Below are 25,434 nucleotides of genomic sequence, written 5' to 3' on the forward strand. Positions count from 1 at the left end.
AGAAATAAAAACTGTTCCACACCAGTAAGGATTTAGTCGAGCAGCTGGTATTGACACTTCATTGTCAAAAGTCATTCAGTCAAACACTTTTCTGACACTGGCTCCAAAAGCTGTTGCCATAGGAAGTCGAAGTCTCAGGTACGTGAACACACTCGCTAAAGTGCTGAAAACGCACTTCAAAGTCAATTGGTTGGGAGAAGCGCTGGGCTGATTTATTTGACTTAAGATATACTTTTGTGTGTGTGTGTGTGTGTGTGTGTTTCATTGTGGATGAAAATTTCATACGCCGATTTAGAGGTGGTGAAATATAAATGATTCCTTTAAAGTTTCATCATAAATCAGTCTGTCGGTATATATGAGCAGACACTGATTGCTCCTTGATGTCTCCTGCAGCCTGATCCCTGTCTCCCGGTGTCTGGAGGTGGCTCCAGCAGCGCCTGTTGTCCCGCTGGGGGGAGACACACACGTTGCTGCAGCTTGATGGCTCTCTCTCGCGATGTAAAACACCCCCCAAAAAAAATGCCAACCGATTTTTTTTGTTGTTGTTGTGTAGCAGCCGTGGGGACACAGAAAAATGTCTCCGTGCATCACAACAACAGAACAGGAGCTGACATGTATAGTCCTTCGCGAGGAGAGCAGCGCCTCTGCCGCCTGCACGCAGCTGGAACATCTGTAACCCCGGTTCAAATGCTCTCAGACCCGAATGGAGCGATGCACAAGCTGTGGCCACATACCAGGGTGAGGAGGTGTGGAATATAATTAGGATAAGACCACATTTAATAATCACAAGAGTTCCGGGGGAGAAATTAATGTAGATTTCTTCACATGATATATTATTAACATGTTTAAGGAGACTGAGGGATAATTCCACAATCTGTCAAAGACGATGACCATTGTTTCACACCTGCTACGTGTGTGTGTGTGTGTGTGTGTAGAGAGAGAGAGAGGGAGGTGTTCAGAAAAATTACAGCCACACAGGAGGAAGCAAAAAAAACCTAAACTAAATCCAAGACGCATTGTTCTCCACGCGTCTTTAACCTCCGAGTGTTTCGTTACATCATAACAATTATCTCTTCCTATATAGACGTGACCACATTAAACAAACGAGACACCCCCTCCTTAATTACGACGTGGCTGAATGTTTTAATTACATTACCAATGATGTGGCTTAATTAGAGGAGGGGGAGATAAGTTAATAGCCTGCTATGACAAGTACATAGATTTGCAATTAAATGGTGCTAATTATTTTAAAACTCCACTTTTATCGTCATCCATTAAGTAGCCTTTAACTAGTGTCCTTTTTTTTTCAATGTAAAAAAACCCAAGACGTGACAATAGAAAATAGTACAACAAAATTATAACACAGTCATATAGTTTAGAAATTTATTTCCAGTATTTTGCACTGATTTATTCAGTGTAAGAAAATGATTATAGCAACAATGAGTAGGAATCGCACAAAACACTGTATTTCTATAGAATGAAATTGATATATTAGCAGTTAACATGAATTTCTTTTTTTTAAGAAATATTATTTTACCTCAGGTGTCATAATACAAAAATATAAATCCATATTTGACATTACAATGACAAGTTTGCTTTACTTTAGGTGACGAGGAGCTGTCCATGGTGTTCATTCGTCTCCTCTGCGCGCAACTGTCTGTTTGGCACAGTTTCATTTGCAATATTCAACAAGAATAGAAGAAGAAGAAAAGAAAAAAATGCAGGTGCAATAAAATGGGAAATTCAGAAAGTCTGTGAACTTCACAAGACGTGGTGTTGGTAACGAGGTGTTGGTGGCGAGAAGTAAAGAGTCATTTGAAATAAATGCCCTGTCGCGCACTGCCCATGCGCAAAGTCCCCAGCGGCGGCGGTGGTGGTGGTGCTGCTGCTGCTGAGGCTAATGAAGAATAATAAATCATGAAAAGGGTTTTTCAGGTGCAGCTGCAAAGAGTGTGTGTGTGTGTGTGTGTGTGTGTGAGAGAGAGTGAGAGAGGGTGGGAGAGCTGCAGAGAGAGAGAGAGACAGGGGGTGTGTGTGTGAGAGAGAGAGAGGGGTGGAGGGAGAGAGAGAGAGAGAGAGGCGGAGAGAGACTCAGTCTGCCCTTCGCCTCAGAGCAGAGGCAGTTCGGGTCCCCGCAGCATTGAACGTAGTGGAAGAGGTAGCCTCCAATACAGAGACTGTCACCGCCATTACTTCTCACTCACGGTCATTTTCGAGACGGAAACTTTTGAGCAAAAAAGAGAGAAAAAAAGAAAAAACTAAAACAGAAACAAACAGGTCAAGGGAAGAGGCAGGAGTCAGAAACTTCGAGTATCTCGGGAAAATCCTAAGAGACGGAGAGAGAGGAGAGAAACTTTTTCATATCTTTTTTTTTTTTTGGTTGCTCTTTCTTTTTCCTTTTTGGCGTCGTCCATGAGGAGATCTGCCAAATAATCCAAGGTAAAAAAAAAAAGAAAAGACAAATAGATTCAAGTGATACAAGGAGAAAGAGACAGCAGCCACAAGTCCACAAAGGAAAAGGTGTCGGCTGCGCGCAGTTGCATGGCTCGGTGGCACCTGCGATTTCTCACTCGCCCAAAAAGACAAGACCTCGGCGCGTAATAATAAATAGATGTGATAACTTCAGTGTTGGACCACCGTCTTCAGCCCGCACTTCATTCGACGGCGACTCCAGATTCCAGCGAAGCAATTGGGGCTTCGACTCCCGAGCGAGGAGGCGGAGTCTTAACTTATTAAAAGGAACTTGCTGAGGCTCGGACGCCAGCAAATATGATGATGATGTCTCTGAACAGCAAGCAGGCTTTTGCCATGGCCCACAGCAGCTTGCCCGAACACAAGTACTCGTTGCATTCCTCCTCTTCATCCGCCCTGACTTCCAATGCACCGTCCTCCTGCTCGTCCTCCCGACACAGCAACAGCATCATCAACAGCAACGGCGGCAGCTCGGAGGCGATGCGCCGAGCCTGTCTCCCAACCCCACCGGTACGTATTCTGCATAATCACAGCTTAAAGGCACATTTTGACAGCCCACTTTTTTTTTTTTTTTTTTTTTGATGTTTTTTTCATGTCTGCACAGCAAATCACCCAACACCTCCATATTTTTTTTTCTCCTCTGCTCAACTTATGTATTCAGTCGGCTTTGCCTTTCGTATTAATTTTTATGACCTGGGATGTTGCATGCGTCTTGTTTTGTGGGCTCCTCTTTTTTTTTTTTTTTTTAGGATTTCTTTTTTCACATTCTGGAAATGTTTTAAACCGAGGAGTGGAGGGAGAATTCCCTGCTGACAGCTATGTGTGCATTCTATTTGCAATTGCAGAGCAATATATTCGGAGGCTTGGATGAGAGTTTGTTGGCCCGGGCTGAAGCTCTAGCGGCGGTGGATATAGCCTCGCAGAACAAGAGCCACCACCACCCTCCACATCACAGTCCCTTCAAGCCGGACGCAACCTACCACACCATGAACTCGCTCCCCTGCACCTCGTCTTCTTCCTCTTCGGTGCCTATTTCTCATCCGTCCGCCATGTCCGGCCACCACCACCACCACCACCATCACCACCACCACCAGCCCCTGGAGGGGGACCTGCTGGACCACATCACTCCGGGACTTTCACTAGGAGCCATGGCTGGGCCGGATGGCTCGGTGGTTTCCACGCCTGCGCACCCTGCCCACATGGCGGGCATGAACCACATGCACCAGGCAGCCATCAACATGGCTCATGTCCACGGGCTACCACAGCACATGGGCATGAACGACGTGGACGCCGATCCCAGGGACTTGGAAGCCTTCGCAGAGAGGTTTAAGCAGAGACGGATCAAACTCGGGGTTACCCAGGCGGATGTAGGGTCAGCGTTAGCCAGCCTGAAGATTCCTGGAGTGGGCTCCCTCAGCCAAAGCACCATTTGCCGATTCGAGTCCCTCACGCTGTCTCACAACAACATGATCGCGTTGAAGCCCATCCTGCAAGCGTGGCTAGAAGAAGCCGAGAAATCACACAGGGAGAAACTTAATAAACCCGAGTTGTTCAACGGCGCGGAGAAAAAGAGGAAGCGCACGTCGATAGCGGCGCCGGAGAAGAGATCACTGGAGGCCTATTTCGCCATTCAGCCGCGTCCCTCCTCGGAGAAAATCGCAGCAATCGCGGAAAAGCTGGACCTGAAAAAGAACGTGGTGCGGGTCTGGTTTTGCAACCAGCGGCAGAAACAGAAACGAATGAAATACTCAGCATGCGTCTAAAATCTGCTTTGAAAAAAACCACCACCCACACAAACAGAAAAAAGACTTGGAACTGTTTAGAGACGATTTGTATCATATTTCCTATCTCACACCTTTTTGCAATCATCGATGACTTTGTGCTTTGAACTTCGAAAAATTCCTAAAAACTGAACAATGACTGAAAGAAAAAGAAAAAATACAAAAAAAAAAAATGACCCCACAATGCAGTCACATCTTTTACTCGCTGAGATGTGGAGTCCAGTAAAGCCTCGTGTGACAGAGCAAGTAAGACCACTGTTTCCACACTTCACCTTTTGAATGACTTAACAGGACTCTGCATATGCTTTCATTTTCATTTATGATCCATTTCAGATGAGGACTGTGGTTTTCCTTAGACCCTGATGCAAACAGCATTGTTATTGGGACTATAGTTTAACTCAAAGCACTTGGTTTGGTGACTGCTATTTTTTAGGCTTATAGGATAAGCTATGTTTGCCCCCCTCCCCTCGCCTCCTCCGAGTTCATGACGATGCAGTCTGACATTTATTCAGGGTCCATGAGGGGATTGAGAGAACAACACACGACTTGGTCTTGAGAGCTAATATTAGATTACTGCCAAATAACCCCTTTGTAAATGAATAATTTACCAGTCACACACTTCATTTTGTGTCTAAATGTGTAATTAATTCCACTTATTTTGTTACCATGTGTGTGATCGAAGTCAGGGATATATTTTCGTGATACCTGGGGTTTGGATTAGGGAAGGAGGTTGTTTATTATGAGGCCTCAGTATCGGAAATAATCGAAATAGGGACTCACTTGTAAGGATTTCGTAGATTTCCCATTGAAAAAAATAGGATTTCATGCCGGCTGCAATAAGTTTACAATTCAGCGTGGGCCTGTATCTTATGAACTATTTATTGAGTGAGGTCATGTTTACTTCATTATATATTTATTGGGATTCCCCCCCTCCTCGTTTTGCTTGAGAAAATCAAATTCTGACAGCGAGTTACGCGTGTTGTTCTGGTTTCAAAAGGGAAATGACTGTGAAATGTGCAGTCACAAAATTTTTAATTTCACAATTTCTAACGTTTGAGATGGTACAATCGAGATATATATGAGATAGTATTCTCTTTTTAAATTATTTTATGTATGTTTTCCTGCTATTTATTTGTATAAATAGGCTAAATACGCGCATCATTATTATGAAGTCGTTGCTTGTTAAAATCACCTTGTTTAAGTAATGTTTTTTCTTGAAAAGAAACAGCTTCATGGAAGTATACGTGTACAATGTAAATATTTCATTGGAATCAGTCGATGCACATAAATATATCCGTACAGGTTTTTGCTGTATTGCTGTTTTAGCTGAGGTAACTTATTTCTGTAATGTATGTTGCTTTAGGTTCCTGGTTAAATAATTCTATTAATTTATTACATCCATGTAATTTTAATTTATTTAATTATTGAACTGCAATATGTGTTTCATTAAAGAACAAACTTTAACATTTAATCGGACGTTTTGCATGAATACACTTGTGTAACGTGGCTCATCCAGACTAATATTCTTTTTATTAATTCATCTGTTTATTTATTGATGATGAGGAGGGAAACGGTTTAAGCTGTGGGCTGCAGAGCTTGTAAAATACATTTTATGGATTCTTTAAGGTTATTTTGATTATAAAAATACTGACATTTTTCAAAATAAGGTAACGTGACTTTGCAGATACAGAAAGGTGTCAGGTTTGATCTTAAAAACAGCCGTGAGCCCTGTCAGAGTACTCACGAGCAAGACACCACCATGCAGCCCCCCTCCCCCAACCAATCTGCTCCGCCACTGTCTGGCCAAGAGATGAAGAACTAAGAGGAAAATGTGAAGTGTAACTATAGGCAGCTTTATTTTTGACGTGTGGGTTACACCGGGCTCCTCCAGGCCTCGCCACACAACGCAGGCCTCGCAGGAGCCACCTTATCTCGATCCCATCAATGTTAAAGACACACGTGGCCTCCTCACCGACTTGCTGCCAGCTTACGCAGCTCACTGTTGCCTTACCTGAGAGCAAATGCTAATATTCTATTAGAGTCTAATCAGGGGGTCTGTGGAGAGCTGGATGGGTCCCTGGAGCGCAGCCTTGCCAGATGTCAGCCCGCCAGAAAAACAGCTCGCCTGCCAACGTGCCCGTCTCTCTTTAAACACACACTCAAACATGCTCCGTGCATAGACGTGCATGCACACGGGCTTTGAAGCAGAAAAGCTGTGGTTCTAAGTTGCTCACAAGGAGCGAGAGGGTGAACACAAAGAGGGAGGGAGGCGTTTTTAATGTCCAGAGCAGAGTTGCTGGTTCGGGGGCTTCAGGGGCAGGAGAGGCGCTGAGCAAGCGTTTCAGCACCATGGACAGATACCTGAGCACCAGCCAAACACGAGCATCCCTGAAACCTGAATATTTACAGCTCCTGCAATACATGTGCATGGGGTTGGTTTTGTGTGTGTGTGTGTGTGTGTGTGGGGGGGATAATTTAGAATCGATTATAACAGTGCATTTTACCCAAGGTGAATTTGTTATCCTTGAAATACAGAACAAAATATAGGAATACTTAATAATTAGCCATTTAGAGTTTTGACCTTCAAATATTCTGCTTCAAGTGATTTTAAATTCTTGTACCTATTAATTTATTATCATGTATTTTCAAGTTTAAAAAAAAAAGTGTGACATGACCAAAGGGCTGGTTGGATTTCTCCCCTTAAAACACATGTGTGTTTTATTTTAATTAATTTCCTAAATATACACACACACACAACCACATGACAAAATTTTTAAATTGAGTAAAACGACGACTCGATCTCATCAATCCACAAACCAAACATCTCCCACCGCCATCCTCGTGACAAATTAAGAGAATCAAAACGACCCTTATTAATGAGACAGCCATGATGGTTCATCAATTAAAAGATGCTCCTGGTGAGTGCTTCTAATTTGCCCTAAATGAGCCATTCACTTAATGCGTTAATAAGAGCGAATTATTAAATTACACATCGAATTATGAAAAGCAGATAATTATGAGGAGCGAGTTAAGGAGTCATTAGCCATCCCTGTTAATTACCGCTGGTCAGGGAGGGCTGCCGAGTGAGGGTCTCATCGGGAATTGAAATTAACTTTATGCAGTGGAGCCTCGCTGCTGCTTGACAAGCACAGACAGACAGGGAGCAGACAGACAGACCGACAGACAGGGAGCAGACAGACAGTTTAGACTGGTGCTGCTGCTGCTGCTGCCTTCTCGTTCACATATTGGAAAAAATCAATCTAGATTCTTTGATAGCGAATCAATGTTGCACCAGCACCAAAAATATAAAAAAAGAAAAGAAAAATCACACATAGAAAAAAAAACATGGCCTGAGCACAAAGAGGAAAATCGAAGGTCTATTTTCTAATATATAATAAATATGTGAAGTTTACCTTAGAGCCACACGTGCAGCCACCATGCTGCATGGGCCCCATACATCCAAACAGAGACAACACGGTGGGAGCTGTGTACAAAACGAAAAAGGGCAGCGCTGTTTCCTTTTGTTATAATTACGCCCTCTCTTGTTTTATTTTTCTCTCTTTCTCCCCGGAACATTCCCCCCCCTTTCCCAGGGATCCTGATGAAATTTTAATGAAGCCAGGGACCGTCGGAGCTGCGCCTGGGGACGCGGGAGTAGAATATTTTAACTGTACATTTACGCCAAGTGTCTGAATTCAAAGACGCGACTGCTCGAGAATTAGACGAACCGTAAGCCATAAATCGCGCGACGCTCCGCCGCCATACATCAGCGCGTTATTTATCATGTGCTGGCTGCAGAGGATGTTGTGCTGCAGCCGTCAGATGCTGCTGCGGCTGCTGCTGCTGCTGCGTGGTGCGGAGCGGCCATCGCCATTTGATACTGTCGCCAATCAGTTGTTGTTGATGCAATATTAATCAGCCATCAATAGTCATTAGTTTATTAAGTGTTTTCCAGAAACTAATCGATGGGGCAGCGTTGGATGGAGGAGGAGGTTGCTGGTGGGATACTTTATTTGGATCTAGGACCGCGCGCATTGCAGCCTCTCCGCCAATGAAACCGCTCCATCCATCTCTCTCTCTCTCTCTCTCTGCTCGCTCTCTGGGTGACCATACGCGTGCACACGTGTGAGCCACGCGCACACACAACATCAAAAACAGCAGAGTTGATATCAGATGGAGACACGTGCTCATAGTTTTTGTTCGAATGCTGAATCTTCGTCTTGACCCATGAAAACATTTTTAAATCCGCACATTTGATTCTGACTAAATTGTCCATTAAACTAATTAGTGTGTTTTTCATCACATTGGAGGCCAAATTCAGAAGAAAGAAAAAAAAATCCTGTTCCTGATCCAAGTCATGACACACTTTATTATTATTTTGTATTTTACATAAACCTGAAATCATGCTGAGGTTGCATCACATCAATAAGATATGTTCTGCAATATGCTGCTAAACAAAATCAAATGCACTGTGGCCCAGAAATAAGTTAGTAAAGAGTTTGAGTGAGAAATAGATAATACTTGTAGGGGAGGCCTGTGCTGCTTTACCTTTATTTTGAAATCTGAGAGCAGAGCTGTAGCTGTGTTGCACATGCTGGATGCTGTCTAGACATGCGTAGAGCTCTCGATTAAAAATTCATCAGGCCCATGTGTTTAAACACATCACCTTTACTTCAAGTCGATTCATATACATTTTTATATCACAGAAAATAAAGGCAAGGTTTTATTTTATGTCTAATCTCTGCACCCAATGATTACATTCAAATAAATAAACGTAAAAAAAATGTTAATTAAATAGTCTATACAAAAATTGGGAATTAATCATATTTTCAATTTTAAAAAAATAGAAAAACTACAATCTGAAAAAAAGTGTCTGTAAAATGAATGCCAGTGGAAACGTTCACAGCCTTCATAAGTAAAATAGCTCAGGGGCGTGATTAGAGGGTGGCTGCTGGGAGGCCACAGTCACCCCTTGACATGTGGCTGCCCCCAAAATAATGATTTGGATGCAAAACGAAGTTTCTCCTTTCTTTCCTTCGAGCGTTTTCATCTCTTTCATATATTTGTTACTAATGGAAACACTAGGCATATGTTTAATTTCTTTAAGATCCTGTATTATAAATCTTGGTTTTGTAGATTTGTGTTAACTGGCCATATACAGTTGACGCTGTTTTGTGAATTTGTGCTTTTTTTTTCTAACGTGACACTAAATTAATATTTAAATGCTTGTGCTTCAGGGGAAATACTGTCTGTACGCAGCCTAATCTGTAGCAATACAATGATCTCCAACATGGAGTCCATGTCAAAGACTGATTTTACTGTGTTCAGTAACAGCCGTCTGGAAGCCAGTGGAGTTTATCAATACAGATATTGATAAATAATTAAATCCAGTCCAGAGAAGTCATCCACATATTAACTAGGACCCATAATGTTGCAAATTGAAATGTATTTAATTATGATTATTTCTGTACATTGTGAAGTGACCTCTCTGCCCCTTCTTAATAAGGCTAATGTTATTAACTTTCTGCAATACGTCTTCTTACAGCTAGGGGGATAGTGACACACACACACACACACACACACACACACACACACACACACACAAAGAGGAAAACAGTATTGTTATAGTGACCATGAAGGCAAAGTATTGTGGTGACATAAATGTATTTGTATTCCATGAATTTATCCTCGTGTTTTCAACGAGACACGTGACATGACTGACCTGAAAATAAGGAATTGAGTCAGGTTCCATCTCCAAACTTTTTACATGACTGAAGAAGACGGTGCCCAAGTTCATGAACATGAGAAACTTCTCAGAATATTCGATTTTTACCTAATATCTTAAACTTGTGTTCTTTCTTTGCAAAGTCAGTTTAAAAAGAGAAAAAAAATTAAAAATACCAACCAAGGTGATTTAATCATGTGATTCCATTTACTATAAACATACATAGATGTAAGGAAGCTTTTAAAACCTTGTACTGGTTAATAAACAATGGATCTCAGCTCCTTCACTCATTCTGTTTATAACAGTACATGGGCACACCCCAGCAACTTTGACATCAGAATAGCAGATCTCAAGTTGTTAGGTCTTTACAATGTGTTTAAATCCGCAAGCTATTAACTAAATGTGTTCATCATTTAATTCCGCCTCACTGTGTCTACTCGGTAATGTATTATGACCTAATGTGTAAATTGATGGCATCAGAGTGCCTTCAGCGATCAAATATTTAACAACATCTGAAGAATATACACCTTTATAAACACCCGCGTTTTATTTTCACCTGATCTCCTTGTTGCAGCCATGGAGTGTCAGGCTGGCTCTCAGAGGCTGGTTTGGTGTTCCGAATGAGTAAGTTGTAGACCTCGTGGAGATTGGACCTTAATGAGAAGGTGGTAGAGCTGTCTAGTGGATGTGTGTTCATTGGGCTTTGACAGCCGTGCTCTGTTGCAGATCTATTAATCATACCCACAAGGAGTGCAAGTCTCTCTCCCTCTCTCTCCCTCTCACTCACTCACTCCCTCAGTTTTCAGTTTATACAGAACAGAATCATTTACATAAAGTCCTTAAGGCAAATAACTGTTGGGGGCTCTAATTTATATCTGATCGAAAATTAGCCGTCATTATGCGCACCATTAGCTGCGTCTTTAATGTGCTTCTAAGCACCATTTGTCAAGCAGCTTGTTAATATCCTTCAAGTCTTTAAAGTTGAGAGCTCATTAAAGACTGCTGTGCCTGCTCTTGATGCTATTTCATAAAATTCTGTGGGAAGGGACAGACCATTTAAAAGTTTTTCTTTTTCCCGCAATGACATTGTCCAAAAACAGAATAGACAATAGAATAGAATAGAGCATGTGCGTCCCGCTATGATTTAGAGATTCACAGTTTTTATCGGTGGAAAATGCTTTTCTAATTATAAAGACAATATAAATTTAGGGGAAAATTATCAAATGACTTGAGTCTAATTAAATCTTTGTTTACAATATTTTACCAACTGAAACATCAGCTGCTAATCATCAGGAAAGCCAATTGTCCTTTGCCACTAAAAAGTGAAAACAAATTATTTTCAAACGTACACATCAGAAAAGGCAAACGGACCTCTGCATATAAATTCCCTCCATAGTTGTCTTGCCCACAGCCCATAACAGGAGACCCTCCCAGGCCCAATCTTTGCCTTTGGGTAATGGGAGTTATGCTGCTTTATTATTGGTTAAAACTCCAGTGTCCTTAGTCTCTCTTTTTTCTCTCCAGTATAACAGATTCCTCCAGGCTAAAGCAATAAAGAGAGTAATTAGAATGCTAAAGACAGATGTAAATAAAGGGAATGAGACAGTGGTGAGGGATGAGGCGTCTAGGTCACACACTCTCATCAAAAACCCAGTTGGTAGCAAATGACACAACGTTCAGTGCCAGAGGCCTGGGGCTACTACTGCAAACCAGAGGACATAATGGACTAAATTATGGCCTCAATGGCTATGCATCTCAAAGCACCAATAAGGACACACACACACTCATGCACGCACACACTCATGCATGCACACACACACGCACCCGCACGCACAAGTCTGTATGTTCGGATTTAATCTATAGAATTACATAATGTATTCAACATTATACAGCAGATAATCTACAAGCATTATTATTATCGTTGTTATTATGATTAAGCAATATGATCGGTAGACAACCCACAGAGAAACAATGTCCATTTAGTCTTTTTTGCCCACCAGCAACATGGGAATACTTTTTTGCAAAATCAATACCTGATTTCATTCAGATACAGTCTGAGGCTTTCACTTGGGCTTCGTTCATTCATTTAGAGGAATAACATTTGGGAAAATAAGAAGAATCTTATATTGGATGAATTAGAGGAGTAGCATCAGAGCGAGCGCACGCAGACCCCAGCAAGCATCAACACTAAACACTATACACATGAGATTACATGCACGGCGAGGGGGTTGGGCTAATTAAAATATTTGCATTATTAAAAATACATTAACTACTAGAATGCCATCATATTTAACAACATGAGACATTAATAAATTAGCCAACTTTTGGTGATGAAATTAATCCTGTCTCTTTATTGGGCTTCAAGGGGGATTTCAGTAAATTTTGCTGGTAAATCAGTGTTATTGCTCATCCACTTTAACTCTCTACTCTGGCGTGTCATGTTGACGAGTTGGAAAACAGCATTTTGTATCATGTGATAACTGTCGTGTCTTAGAGGGGGTGATTTCAGGAGGAAAAAACACGGGATCCACGTTATACAAGGTGAACATGACTCATCACGATATCCCCCAAAAACAGAATCAGACATATGGCTGGTGTAAACTCCACTGAAGGTTTTTACAGCAAAGAAACAGAGGCAATAGTGTAACATGGGCAAAATCATCTTGGAGAAAGTGTAGTACAGGTAGTTTTATGAGGATTTCGACGCATCGCAAGTTTTGTACATTTCCTGGAAATTCAATTAAGTTAACTTTTACTGGATCAAAATGACAATACTCAATTTAATTCAATCCAGTTCAATGGCTTCATTGTATGTGTCTACTTTCAACCAATCCAATCAGTAAAACAATCTGCCAAATTCCGCTACTTCATCACATTAAAACACAAATCCTGTAAATCCAACATTGCACTAAAACAGTGCCAGTGAAAGATGCGTTGGTATAAACCCCACAGAAAAATCACTGACGTTTTTGTCTTGATCAGCTTCAATCGCCATATATGATGCTGTGAGTTTAAAACATCAATACATTTTCAAGCAACTGTTTTCATTTAGGAGGAAGAGGTCAGAGGAGAGAATAAACGTCACAGATACAACAACATGCAACGCAGAACAGTGACACAGGCTCCAGACCTGCACGGGTACTTTACCCACTCGCTTGCAGAAAATGTTCAGTTTTTGTCCAGTCTCACATTTATGCCATGGTTTTTTGTGTGCATTTAAAACTGTACTTCCAGTATTCCCGACAACACTTGAATGCAGCCTTTACGAGCCTCATCCAGATTGTTAGCTGCCAATCATGCTGGGAATAGGCCATCGGAAGAATTTCAGCCAGACATTCCCATCGAAGGACTGCTACCCAAAAATATGGACTTCATGCAAATGAGCAGTGAGTATGGAGAGACAGTTTCCTGAAACTAGAATTCAAAATTGATTTACTGTGCTCAAATTATTTCAAAGTACATAATGTGTAAAAAAAAGAAATGGCAAGGCCCAAACGCTTGACCACCAGGAGGACATTTCAGGTCAGTGTGTCGTTTACTGTAATGGAAATGAGAGGTATATTGCATTTTTATTGCCAGTCACAAAAGTTACATGATCTTGTCATGCAAATATTCAGTTGGAAGTAATGTCTCGGCAAAGCAAGTTGATGCCAGCCACTATATCAGGTTACACAGGGCTGTTGAAATGCGTGTTTCCGAGGTGCCTTTGCGAAAGGTTGATTACCCTGGATATATTTCTTCTACCGCTCTGGGCTATTATTGCTTGAGATACAGACTACAGTCAAAACCCTGATGGAACGATCCTGAATGGGAAACGTCGCTGGTAAAACCATATAAAGTGATTCAATGCGAACATAAAGAAATGTTAATGATCATCAAAGACCTTTGTGTTGGATGGCTTTTTACTTCCAGTTCCTCTCTCTTTCCTCACTCTCTGCTGTCCTTTTTATTCCCTCCTCACTTTCCACCAGCACTGATTGGTGCAGGGGTTTTTTTCCACATGAGAACATTTTAAAGAAAATAATGAACCTGATATCAACTAGACGAATACGACACGTCCCCAAGAAATAACCCCGTTGTGAAAAAAGACCCCAAAAAATGTAGTCCATCAACATGTTTCTTTAAAATTGCTAATATTGACAGTGAGCGTTGCCGGGGAGATCTCAGTGGCGGTGCTGTGAAATGTGGCAGGCAGACATAGTTTCTGACCTCTATATAGCAGCGTGGAAGGACCTCAACAGCTGTAAACAACACTGCAATCAGTGTCCCATCTGCTCCCATGTCCCACTTGTGTGGATGCCTTTTTGCCATTTCTTTCACCCTCTGCCAAGTGGCTGCCTCAGGACATCTAACCCACAGAAAAGAGCTCATTTACCCAAGGAGGGAAGAAGCAAACTAGATTTCTGAGTGTGTCTGCTGACAGGGAAACTTGGCCGTGGCAGCCATCGACCACGATAAGACAAGTTACAACGTGAAATATGTAAAAAAATACCAAAGAAACGTCCATAAAACACAGAAAAGAATCTGTGATCGACAACGGTCTTGTGAATAACCAGCTATCACAGCTATAACATGTTGAATTAACCTCTATTAACCCCAATTCAGGCTAATGATGCTTCACAGGGATTATATGAAGAGGGTAGCTAAGCTGCATACACTCCAAAGGTAAGTGATGTGACTGCTGTTCAAGTGGCGCACACGTCCCCAAGAGGGTCCCTGCTTTATTTGTATGGTGCATGAATACAAGGACACACACTCCTTCACGCTTTTCAACAGATCGACAATTGATGGGGGTAACATGCAAGAAAAAAACTAAGGTGAATCAGTGAAGGCAGCGAAGAAAAAAACAAGCTGATGTTGTGTGGTCTTTACAAATAATACACACAGTATTTTCTTTACCATAAAATCTCAAAGGTTCTTTTGTTAGTTTTTCTCAAACGACAAATGTAAAATGTTTAAACCTATTACAATGAATAGTTTGCGTCATATTTTCTCATTCACCTTTATCTTAAGTCTTAATTGCATGTGCAGTTTTGCTTAAATCCATGTTTATAATGTGTGTTTATTAACTGTAAATGTGTAAAACGTATCTTTATCTACATTATTGTCCTCGTAACGTCAAGCTTGTTGACACATTATGCTAATGACCATGTTGCATGCTGGATGTTTAAAGAGCGAGAGCACATTAATTAACCATTTCCATATATTTGGGTCCCTAAAAGAGTTTTCTTTTAAATATGTATGATGATGAAGATGATAACACGCTGCCCTTGCCACCTCGATACAGGGAGGTCATCGCGCCTCAATCAATCCACACTCCTCTGCTCGCCAAATAATTGCCTTATGTTTCTATAATCAAAGTATAACATCTTTACAAGCTCTTCGTTCGGGGATGGGCCGAGGCAAACTTTGTATTCTGAATGCATAATCCCGTGTATAAATATGCCTCACACTGGAGCTCTGTGTGTTATGTGATGTGAGTGGGGGTCAGAGCCACCTGTATTCCTGCGGGTGGCATCGTGGAATTGCAGGAGATCTGATTGGAGCATTACACGAGGGCCCTCCAGAACTGCTATCTGTTGTTCCCCCTGCTCATTTACTTTATCAGTGCACTCCTGTAATATACATAATTCAGACAACCGGGGAATGTCTTTGGGCTCTGAACCACCTGCTGGCTTTTATTAGCTAATTAATGGTGATTTATCAGAGCTGCTAATTTGAGTGGGGCCGCTTGCCTCCAGGAGTCTCAGAACACCGTATGAATTCTGATGGTGATTATGCTTATTTGATGGGCAGTTTGCTAAAACAAAAAGTTCTGTCTTTTCCACGCCACAGGGATGGAATTTCTGTTCTTACTGACGACGACCTTGTGTGGTTTCTTTTTTTCTTTCTCTTTCTCATTAAGGTCTCACACACATTTCATGTTCATACTTAAATTCAAAACATATTTTTTAAATTATTTTTACCTGTAGAGGTGTGTCCTTGGGAAGGTCTTTTTTTTATGCCCTTATGTTTCAAGTAGTTTTACTGATCAAGGACCACAAATTCGCCTTAGGTTCAAAGCGGGTGGTGGGGCAGCCTTAAAGGAGAATTCCAAAGTAAAAACACCCAATTTACTATGTACTATGTATTTATATGCATATTTAAACATCTACTCACTTTTGCTTGTTAACACGAACTTCACCATGTTTAAGATTCGATTATTGAAACTTGTGATGGAATGTTGATTTCCTTAAACACAGACTTCTAATTCTCCCTGAAGGAGACAGGTGGTTGACAGAGAGAATACCGTGCATGCAATGATGCAAACAAAAGTGCTACAGTACGTGTTCGTGGACTATCAATAATAAGTAATTGTCAAGTTTATTGCTCATGTCAAGAAAAAATAAATGGCAAAACTCTTCTGGAAGATAATATTCTACACTTTTATCAAAGATTTTGAAAATCACCTTTTAACTCACCTCAGACTGAACCCAGTCTCCCAGAAATTATGATCATACAAAACTAAACTGCTTCCCCAATTACATTGTGGTGGCAACGTAATCAGTGACTGGATCACGTTCAGCGGAAATGTTTTCTTTAATGACTGAAGCACTACATTTACTAACAGCAGAGGGGTCATCAGGAGGTGGTTGGGGGTAGACAGCAGGCGCACAGAGCACAAGACTAAGTCTGTCACAACCAGAGATGCACCCACAGATCCGTCCATGGTTAGACTGAGGCAAAAAAATTCTCTTTGGTCAAAGTCAGGGGGAAAGATTGTCAGAGACCACAATGTTTCCTTTACCCCAACCAGGAGGTATGAGGCCCCAAGCGAAACAGAAATGAGTTTATTGAAGCGATGTTCAGTTGATATGGAATTGCAGAATCAGATATTTTGGTGAAACAAGGATCTCTACATATGTGTCAACTCCCTAAGACAATGTGATTCAGTTTTAAGTTACACAGGAAGGGTTAAAGATTTGTTTAAGGAAAAGTTCTAGTGTGATAATGTTTCTAAAGCATCCTCTGTTTGTAAAAGTAAAATGCTTGCAATGCTAACATAATGAAGCTTAGCAGGTTCATTTCTGTCATGTTCATCAACTTAGTTCAGCGTAATGCAATGCTAACATCTGCTACTGTCATTAGAGTTGTGAGGATTCACCGAAATCATAAGGGTTCTTCCTCTGGGAAGCATGAATATCTAATTTAATACACATGGTTGAGATCACCATGTTTGGAGCTGCTCTAATGATACGGACTAAACATTTAATGATGATTACATATGAATTTAAATCATTATTTAACTGACATAAGGGATCAATCCTTTTCTTCACAAATGCATCTTTGTGATGCCATGATATTTGATCCAAACGGAACTATTCTATTGTAGAGAATGCTTCATGTCATTCAATTCACCTCCGATTCAAAACAGTTGACAGCAGCTTGTCATATCAACAAAGATCCGATGTGTAAGGCATCAGCTGGCTGATTGATGTTTTCTGCCCTCTGCATGCATATCCTTGGGGAAATACCGTCGAGTCTCACCCTTTCTTCGCAAGCTGTTTAAATCCCCGAAGGCAGCCAGAAGTATAAAACATTATGTCAAGTCATTTTGTATGTCTTGAATTAGAAGGTGGATGTAGAAAAAAACTGGGGTTAAGATATGTCTGCCAGTGCCTACTGTATCCTTTCCTGATCGTTTCATCCCAATTCAAATAAAATTCAAAACAGCAGGTAAATGCTAATATCACACAAGCAAGCAACTGTGCCTCCAGCAACGCGCTCTATTAAAAGAGTTTGCCGCGCAAGGTGCCGCAGCTCTCTGCAGAAACTGAAGTGTTTGCTCAGTGGGATTTGAACAGGAATTCTGGAAACGCACTTTAATGTTGAAAATCTCTCAACAGCCTCTCCACGCACACATTTTCCAGACAATACAGATGTAAAAACAACCATATTATGCGTCTGTCACGGTGTTAAAGAAATCAGTTGTGCATACATGTGTTGTATCACATCATCAAAGCACAATTACACAATGACAGCAGAGCTCAATTTGTAAACAGAGGTGGATTTTGAGTGTAAAGACCAAATAGGTCCTGTTGATCTCATTCATGGGACACAGCTCAGAGTCAATTAAGATGGCGGTCAAGGATCTCCACATGAAAAGGTGGAATGTGTCTATGCAATTCCAGCGATGACCCAGAGAGGTCACAGTGTGGGTGTTTGTGTGTCTGTTTTCTGTTGGTGTGTACACACAATAGACCTCTGGTAGAGACGGGCCACCTCAGCCCCTCTTGGGAGAGAACCTTCAGTATAAAAGCATGCTATTCACAGGGACCTCAGCAATTGTACAAGGAGAAAGGGACCAATTCTCCCCCCTTAACCACAACACACACACACACACACACATACACACACACACACTGGAAACTCACTTGGTTTGATGGGGGGGAATGGAAATAAGCGCCCCTGTGCCTATGAATGCTATCATTTCATTCCTCTACTCTGAATGCTCCGGGGATCTGTGTGAAGGAGTAGGAGCAATAAGTTCACTTTGCTGAATTAATGCTGTAATTCTTTATCAGGAGAGCCTTGGCATTACCTTGAACCGGGCTGGTTTTATGCAAAATGGTTTCAAGCCTAGTTTTTTTAATGATGGTCCTAATTTGTTGGCTCACTCTAAATTATTAATCTCTTTTATATTCAAGTAGTTATTACATGTCATGACTGTATCTATGGGGTGAGTTTTAATAGCATCTGCTGGACCTTAGGAAAGGAGCCAGTGTAGAAATGCTATTAAAAATTGATAATTAGCTAAATATTTGCCTTGGCACCTGCTTTGAGCCACCGTGCTAATTGGCATGGGAACAGCTGCAGTGGTCACCGAAGACACACACACACACACACACACACACACACACACACACACACACACACACACACACACACACACACACTGAGATGTTCGCGCAGAAACTCACAGACGGAGGCGAACAAATCAATTAGAGAGATGAAAATGTGACTTGCACAGGATTCCACTGGTGGCTGTTAAAAATCGGGATATTGTCTCATTTTGAAAGTTATTAGAACATACTATGAAATTTAAATCTAGTCTCATTTCAGAAAAAGTCCTCCCTCCGCAGGGTTTTGAAATGAGCTGTGTGGGACAGGGAATCAAACCTCAACCTTTTTTTGGTACTAACCAGCTTTATATCATTATTCTGTCCTTTTTAGACCAGATATTTCTGCTTAATTGAAGTGCTTATACAGCTTCTTCTGTTTGGGAACAATTTAAATTTGACATGTTAGGCTCCAGTGGTGGCCACTTCTGTGGTAGCTCACAATCTGTGCAGTACATTGTGCGTCCACCTGGAATGAAATGTGCTATATAAAGATTTTCTTGCTTGCTTGCTAAATGAAAAACCTTCATGTTTACTATTGCGTCTCAGAGCTGTGGTAGCCTCCATGCAATATGAGAGTTGATAGTTTAGGGCTATGTCATATGACCAGAAGACGATAAAGTAAATTTCTTATCCATATTGATACATAATGCGATATAGTACATTTTCTGTAAATTCAATTAATATTTGGTTTGTAAAATTTACCGCATGGAAAAGCCTATTGGTCATTACATTGAATTAAATACTCCACAAATAAAAAAAAAAGGTACATACTCATATGATTGTTCTTGTCCTTGTGCACAATGTAGCAAAATATTAATGTAGAAAATATAAAAAAAGAGAAAATACTTTCAGCTATACTTGCAAACACAATAAATATAGGCTTAAAATGTCAAAATGGTCAATATCACAACCTAACATACGAGTAGCAGGTGCTGCTTTTAGGTATGAGGTACCACGTTCATTCTCCTCCATTGTTCGTTTGTTCAGGTTGCTTTCATGCAAATTTCCTGCCTGCATCCATACCATGTGAAAGACTGTAAATCGACTAAATGACAAAAAATATTGCTGTAAAGAGTTTGATCTGCCACACAACCAAACAAATAAGATAGTCTAATATAAAAACAAATATGTTTTTCTACGTTTTTTCTAACAATATATATCGTCGTATCACATGGCTCTATTGCAATCCATGTAAATGTCACATAAAAACCGTAGAGATGTAGACCATACATGCAACAGAGGAATGACAGAGTCAGCAACATCCATCCATCAGTCAGTCCATCCATCAGACATACCACTGAACCATCTGCCAGCCTCCCCCCATCCCTCCCTGAACCCCCAACGCCACCAGCCAGGAGAAGGCTCTCTCTCGGGGCCTGATGTGCTAATGTGAACCTTTGTGGTGCTGAGCCAAGTGCATTGCTAGGTGGGTGAACTGTGTCTGTAGCTTAGCTACGGTGCCTTTCTTATCAGGTTTTAATTCGTCTTTGATTAATGTCAAGCCCAAAAACATCAAACGATTTCTGTGTATCATTATGCTCTTGTATCGGATTCAGGGAAAACCACTAAATCTCAGAATTCTTTTTAATCTATTCATAATATGTTTTAGAAAACCTTTTGTTTTAACATAAAAAAAATAAAATAACCTTCAACAGCGCACTGCATGGCATCCTCTGCAAAATTCAATTAGAGATAATGTTGCACTGCAATCTATTCATTTGAGGCGCCCAGTGAGGCAGCCAGTGGGAGTGTATTGATTGGAATGTGTCATGTGTGGAAGCGAGAGAGGGGTGGCCGAAGTTTTTTGCTTAATGGACTGAAATAATAGAGGCGGGAATGGGCTTTAATTAGGGAGCAGTGGTGGGGGCATCGAGTCTCCCCTCCTTGTAGTCACACCTTCTGCAGAACACAGTCAATGGCCCATGCATTTTTACATGCAGATATGTACAAACGCACTTGCACAATTCCACTACCAATGCATTCACACATACACATACAAACACACACACACACACTTGCAGTCTACCACCCATGCACACCCACACTAACACACACACTGAGACACACAGGAGGAGGGCAGAGGAGAATGGAGGGGGTGATGGAGGGAAGGATGAAAAAAAAAGCGAGGGGAGTGCTGGGCTCCCGGGGTCTCAGCTGCTGCCAGGGTGCTGCCTGCTCCTCGCAATGAGTTGCAACTGTCAGTTTATTTTATCTCAGGCTTTTCATCATCACACAGAGCCTGGTTGGAGGAAGCCACCTGAGAGTGTAAGGAATTTGTTGGCTACGAGTCATTAGCAAAGACTGCTGAGATGCGCCGGGGCCAGAGACGTGGGTAGGCAGGGTACCGCTGCAGACGAGTGTGTCCCCTTAACCCTTGATAGGCTGATTGACACGGCAGCTTTGCTTTGATGGCTGGATAATTACATGCAGTCAGGACGACACAGGGCAGGTCAGAGAAGCTTAGCAGTGCAAGTGAAGAAAGAGGGAGATGCTGTGAATGAAGGCATGTGGCGAGCAAGTCTTCTTATTTCCTCCTAGTTTGAATTTTTTTTACGAGCGCACTGAAAATTTTAACCAAATATATTCGACAATGACCTTTTTTTCCATGACTAAGATGAGATTTAACCAACATGAACAATCTCAAACTGTGACAATATCATTATCAACGTGGAAAAAAAAGAAAACTGCTAAGATTTCTATGTATTTTGTGTCTAAACAAAAGGGAGGAGACGAAATTACACACTGAATGGTTGTGCAACACACTGACAACAGTGCTAGGCTTCGACATGGCGTAAACATTGTAGCTGTGGGAGATTGGATAATATACAGTGAAGGGAAAAGAACATGACATTTGGATCCACTTCAAATATTACGCCACTGAGAGAAAAAAAGTGAGCGTGTGGTATTGTCAGGAGAAGCCCTGCAGCTACAAAATCGCTGGGAAGAAAACCACAAACCTAAAGAGACACCTTGAGGCGCACCACAGACAGACTGAGGTAACCCGACATTAAGATGTTCGATAACATTACTTTACTTTAAAAGCCATATCAGGCTAACTACTAACGGCAGGAGCATAACAGTGTCTGTTTACATCTTACAACAACGGGACATTGCTGCTTTGCTTCCAGATGGAGATGTAGCTATACGCCAAGTCAGCCACGACAACCTTTTGTTCAAGACTAGTTTGTTTGTTTTGGTGTATTAAATTTGGTTTGTATAATAAACGCACACACAACTTAATTGTCACACACATTTTAGGTCTAACATTTGGTAAACCTAAGGGTAGGATTTATTGGAAGGCTGTTGTATGGGATATGTTTTTCTTTTTCTGATGAATTTGTGATTTAATCATATTGCAAGAGTTAGGTTGTATTAAACTTGCTGATGTTGTTGCATCCAGAGTTAATAGTTAAAATCAGGTGGATAAAATCTTATTTGAAAGCAGTTTCATTTTCGGTCTGGACGAATACTAGACCAAAAAAGATTAGACTAAAATGTCCAAATTAAATCATCTAAAACCGAATAAAATAAATTGTGAGGTAAATTTATTATGACTTAAACAAACGTGGACTTTTATATCAGGACTAAGACTAAATCTGGAGATAGTGAACATCATGGGTAGTAGAGCTTTTTCACATTTTTTGCACATTCACAGTCAGAGGGACATGACTAAAAACAGATACATACATTCTGTAGACAGCATGTTAGGCAGGTGGACGGGTGGTTAGCTGGTGCCTTAGAGGAATATTTCATCCAGGAGGGTTTAGAGGTAAAATCAAAAGTGAGTGCAAGCGAAATATTGCTAATATTCCCTTATTGCACGAGAGAAATACTAACGACTACACCTCAAGTGCACCAGGTGAGAGCTCAACCAGCCCCGATCGGTATCTACTGCCTTGGTTTTGTTTTCAAAATAAGTTTAGAACCTGTAAGACTGTCTAAACACTTCTTGCCCAGATGGAATGTTATTATTAGCAATAGCAGAGCACAGGTGATACTATAAACTATCAATTTTTTTCTTTCATAAACAACATCAACCTGAAGGTCTATAGGCAGGAGAGAGCCGCACTAATGTGTTCGGTGACCGTTGACTGCTTAGATGAGTGTGGATCAGTGCACATGTCATTTCCACTACACTTGCACGTTAGCACGCTGCAGGTACAGTGAAATGTTTGGACGTATATCTGTGTGACCACCGTGTGCCAAGTTATCATTGGGGCTGTGTTTGTGTTTGTTTTGTCTCTGTGTGTTTGTGTGCGTGTGTGTGTGCACGCATCAGAGTGTGTATAGTGCATGTGTGTATAATGTGTAGGTTTCCACAGCTGATTTACATTTTCTTATAAAGGCTACCAGCTCATCTCTGATGCCACAATGCCTCGGTCAAAGAGAGCAACGTGTCTGTAGCTTCTTTTATGCTGACTTGAAAGAGTACATGTCCAAGTGAGAACACATTATTAAATATGGATTCTGTTTGGGTCCCACTTCAGCTGCCTCCCTGCTCCTGCCAAACTCCCAACCAGTGTCAATGTCTCCATGTATGAATCCATGTAAGTGGATGTTTTTGTAATGTGGAGGCTCCAGAGTGGAGGGCGGCTTACCTTGGAAGCGCTGTATGATTACCCAACAAACACAAACAGTGGTTGTAACCTTGACCACACCAAATTATTCTTTGGAACGGAGGACGGGTGAAGAGGAGTAAAATGTGAAATTCCAGTGGGTGTCTCTGTGTGTGTCTAACCTTGTGAAAACACAGAGGCGTGAGTTTGATGGAGTTATTACACATCTGGGCTTCTACCATTTGTGCGGCTGAATCTATTATCGCGACAGAGACAGGGCTAAGCTGAGATTCGGCCGGGACATTTCATCACCTCGTGGTCACGGGTCAGGCAATTGCAGCAGCCACTGTTTGCTTTTCATTACTAAAATACAAACTTAAAGGATGTCTTTTTGCTTTTCTTAACAGAACAGTGTTTACTCTGGCAGTGATTACGATGTTATTATTTCTACTATGCCTCCGAAAATGTGATTTTAGAAGCTGAGAGACTATTTTGGCTTTTGCTCCAACAATATGCTGCCAGTTTATTGTAGTTATAAGCATTCAGGAAAATAATCATCCAAACAAAAGTTGTGTATATTAAGTATAAGGCATCTCTGTCCGTTCTCTGGAGTCTTGTTTTTCACAGAAATCGGGCTCCACTCTACACTATGGTGGTGACTAAATCATTACTTCAACGTCAGAATAAAACAGGTGTATTTGATCATCTAAGTACGTCAACAACATCAGGCCTTTATCAAATTGTCACCATGTGGCCCGATGTGCTTGTCGCTTTACATTGTTAGAGACAGTTATCTCACGTTTTTATCTCTTTGCTACATAAGGAGCAAGTGATCGCGCTCAAGGTGGGTCCCTATATCCATCAGGGAGGGGAAATAAGACGCTGGTTATCACTGCTCGACCTCCCCTGACAACTGTCCAATTATGTATATCACACCCTGCCTACTGTTTGCACTAGAAGTAATCAATAAAGGACGTGGCTGAGTGCACATACATTTTGGTGAAACCAAATGCATGAAAACTTAATCATTCGCTCAGGCTGGCGGGGAATCAAATATCGGTAGGGAACAAGTAGGCAGTGGTTCTTCACGAGGGGAGGGACTGATTAGTGATTGTAGCTCCAAGTTCGACGGGGGGTGCGGGTGGGGAGGGCCTCCCTCCTGACGAGGCAAATGGAATGGGTGACAGGTGGAAACGGGGATGAGAAGGCGGTCCTCCGTTTCATGAATAAATGTAAACACATCGCCGTGCAATTACTGCGGCTGGTCATCTCTTTTAGGTTGTGATGGGGGTAAACGTGCGGCGACATCCCTGCAGGTCCAATCTAATGAAAACGCGCAGGTTACTCGGGCGTTTAATTGTATATACGGTAAAGCTAAGAGTGAGGAGTGTAGCGGCTTGTTGCGGATGAAAGCCTAACCCCACAACTGGAAAATTTGATTCAGTTTAAACATAGCGTTTCGTTTATTGATCCGCTGTGGAAGGTGAGATCATCACAGGAACAGGACCTGAGCAGATGGATTCATTTGAACATGTCACGAGAACACATGGGTCTTGTTGCTCCAGAGAATAAATTGTTACACAGGGGCGGCAGCACGAATGTCATTTTAAATGTAGTGATCAGATAAATACTTTGGCCTCACATATTTCTCAGAAGCTCACTGTGCACGATTCTGTACATTGTGTTCATGACGATTTATACCGTTATAAAAATGTATAAAAGTTAACTAAAATCTCAGGGTATTGACACCCGACTCAACCAGGATTTAGATAAAATGTGTTGTTTTATTAATTTTAACAGGAGAGTTGTTCAATGTATTCCCTATCCGCACAGCAATCACACAGACAAGTGCTAATCTTTGCCCCATTTTAAAGAAATCTTATGTAATCATCTGCATACACATGCATATCTATTTGGTATTAACACTTATTCACCGCAGAGGAGGCAGGTCAAAGCATGCCACAGTTATATCTTTTCTATTACCAAGGTTAATCAATAATTCATGGGTCACAATAGCA

General features: G+C 41.4%; 1 protein-coding gene across 1 annotated transcript; it reads left to right on the forward strand.

Annotated features, from left to right (window-relative positions):
* The first annotated feature begins 2,007 nt into the window (after positions 1-2,007).
* pou4f2 (POU class 4 homeobox 2) lies at positions 2,008-5,724 on the forward strand. The gene is made up of 2 exons (XM_034594832.1): positions 2,008-2,982; positions 3,318-5,724. The coding sequence occupies exons 1-2, from the start codon at positions 2,770-2,772 to the stop codon at positions 4,233-4,235; spliced, it is 1,131 nt and encodes a 376-aa protein (XP_034450723.1). The 5' UTR covers positions 2,008-2,769; the 3' UTR covers positions 4,236-5,724.
* Positions 5,725-25,434: the final 19,710 nt, after the last annotated feature.

This window comes from Hippoglossus hippoglossus, chromosome 1 (genome assembly GCF_009819705.1).
Source record: "Hippoglossus hippoglossus isolate fHipHip1 chromosome 1, fHipHip1.pri, whole genome shotgun sequence".
NCBI lineage: Eukaryota > Metazoa > Chordata > Actinopteri > Pleuronectiformes > Pleuronectidae > Hippoglossus > Hippoglossus hippoglossus.

What these genes read in the sequence shown, in the direction of transcription:
- pou4f2 (XM_034594832.1), top strand. Translation starts at nt 2,770, where the DNA reads ATGATGATGATGTCTCTGAACAGCAAGCAGGCTTTTGCCATGGCCCAC. An exon ending in CCTGTCTCCCAACCCCACCG is followed by an intron (nt 2,983 to 3,317) that starts GTACGTATTCTG and finishes TTGCAATTGCAG; the next exon opens with AGCAATATATTCGGAGGCTT.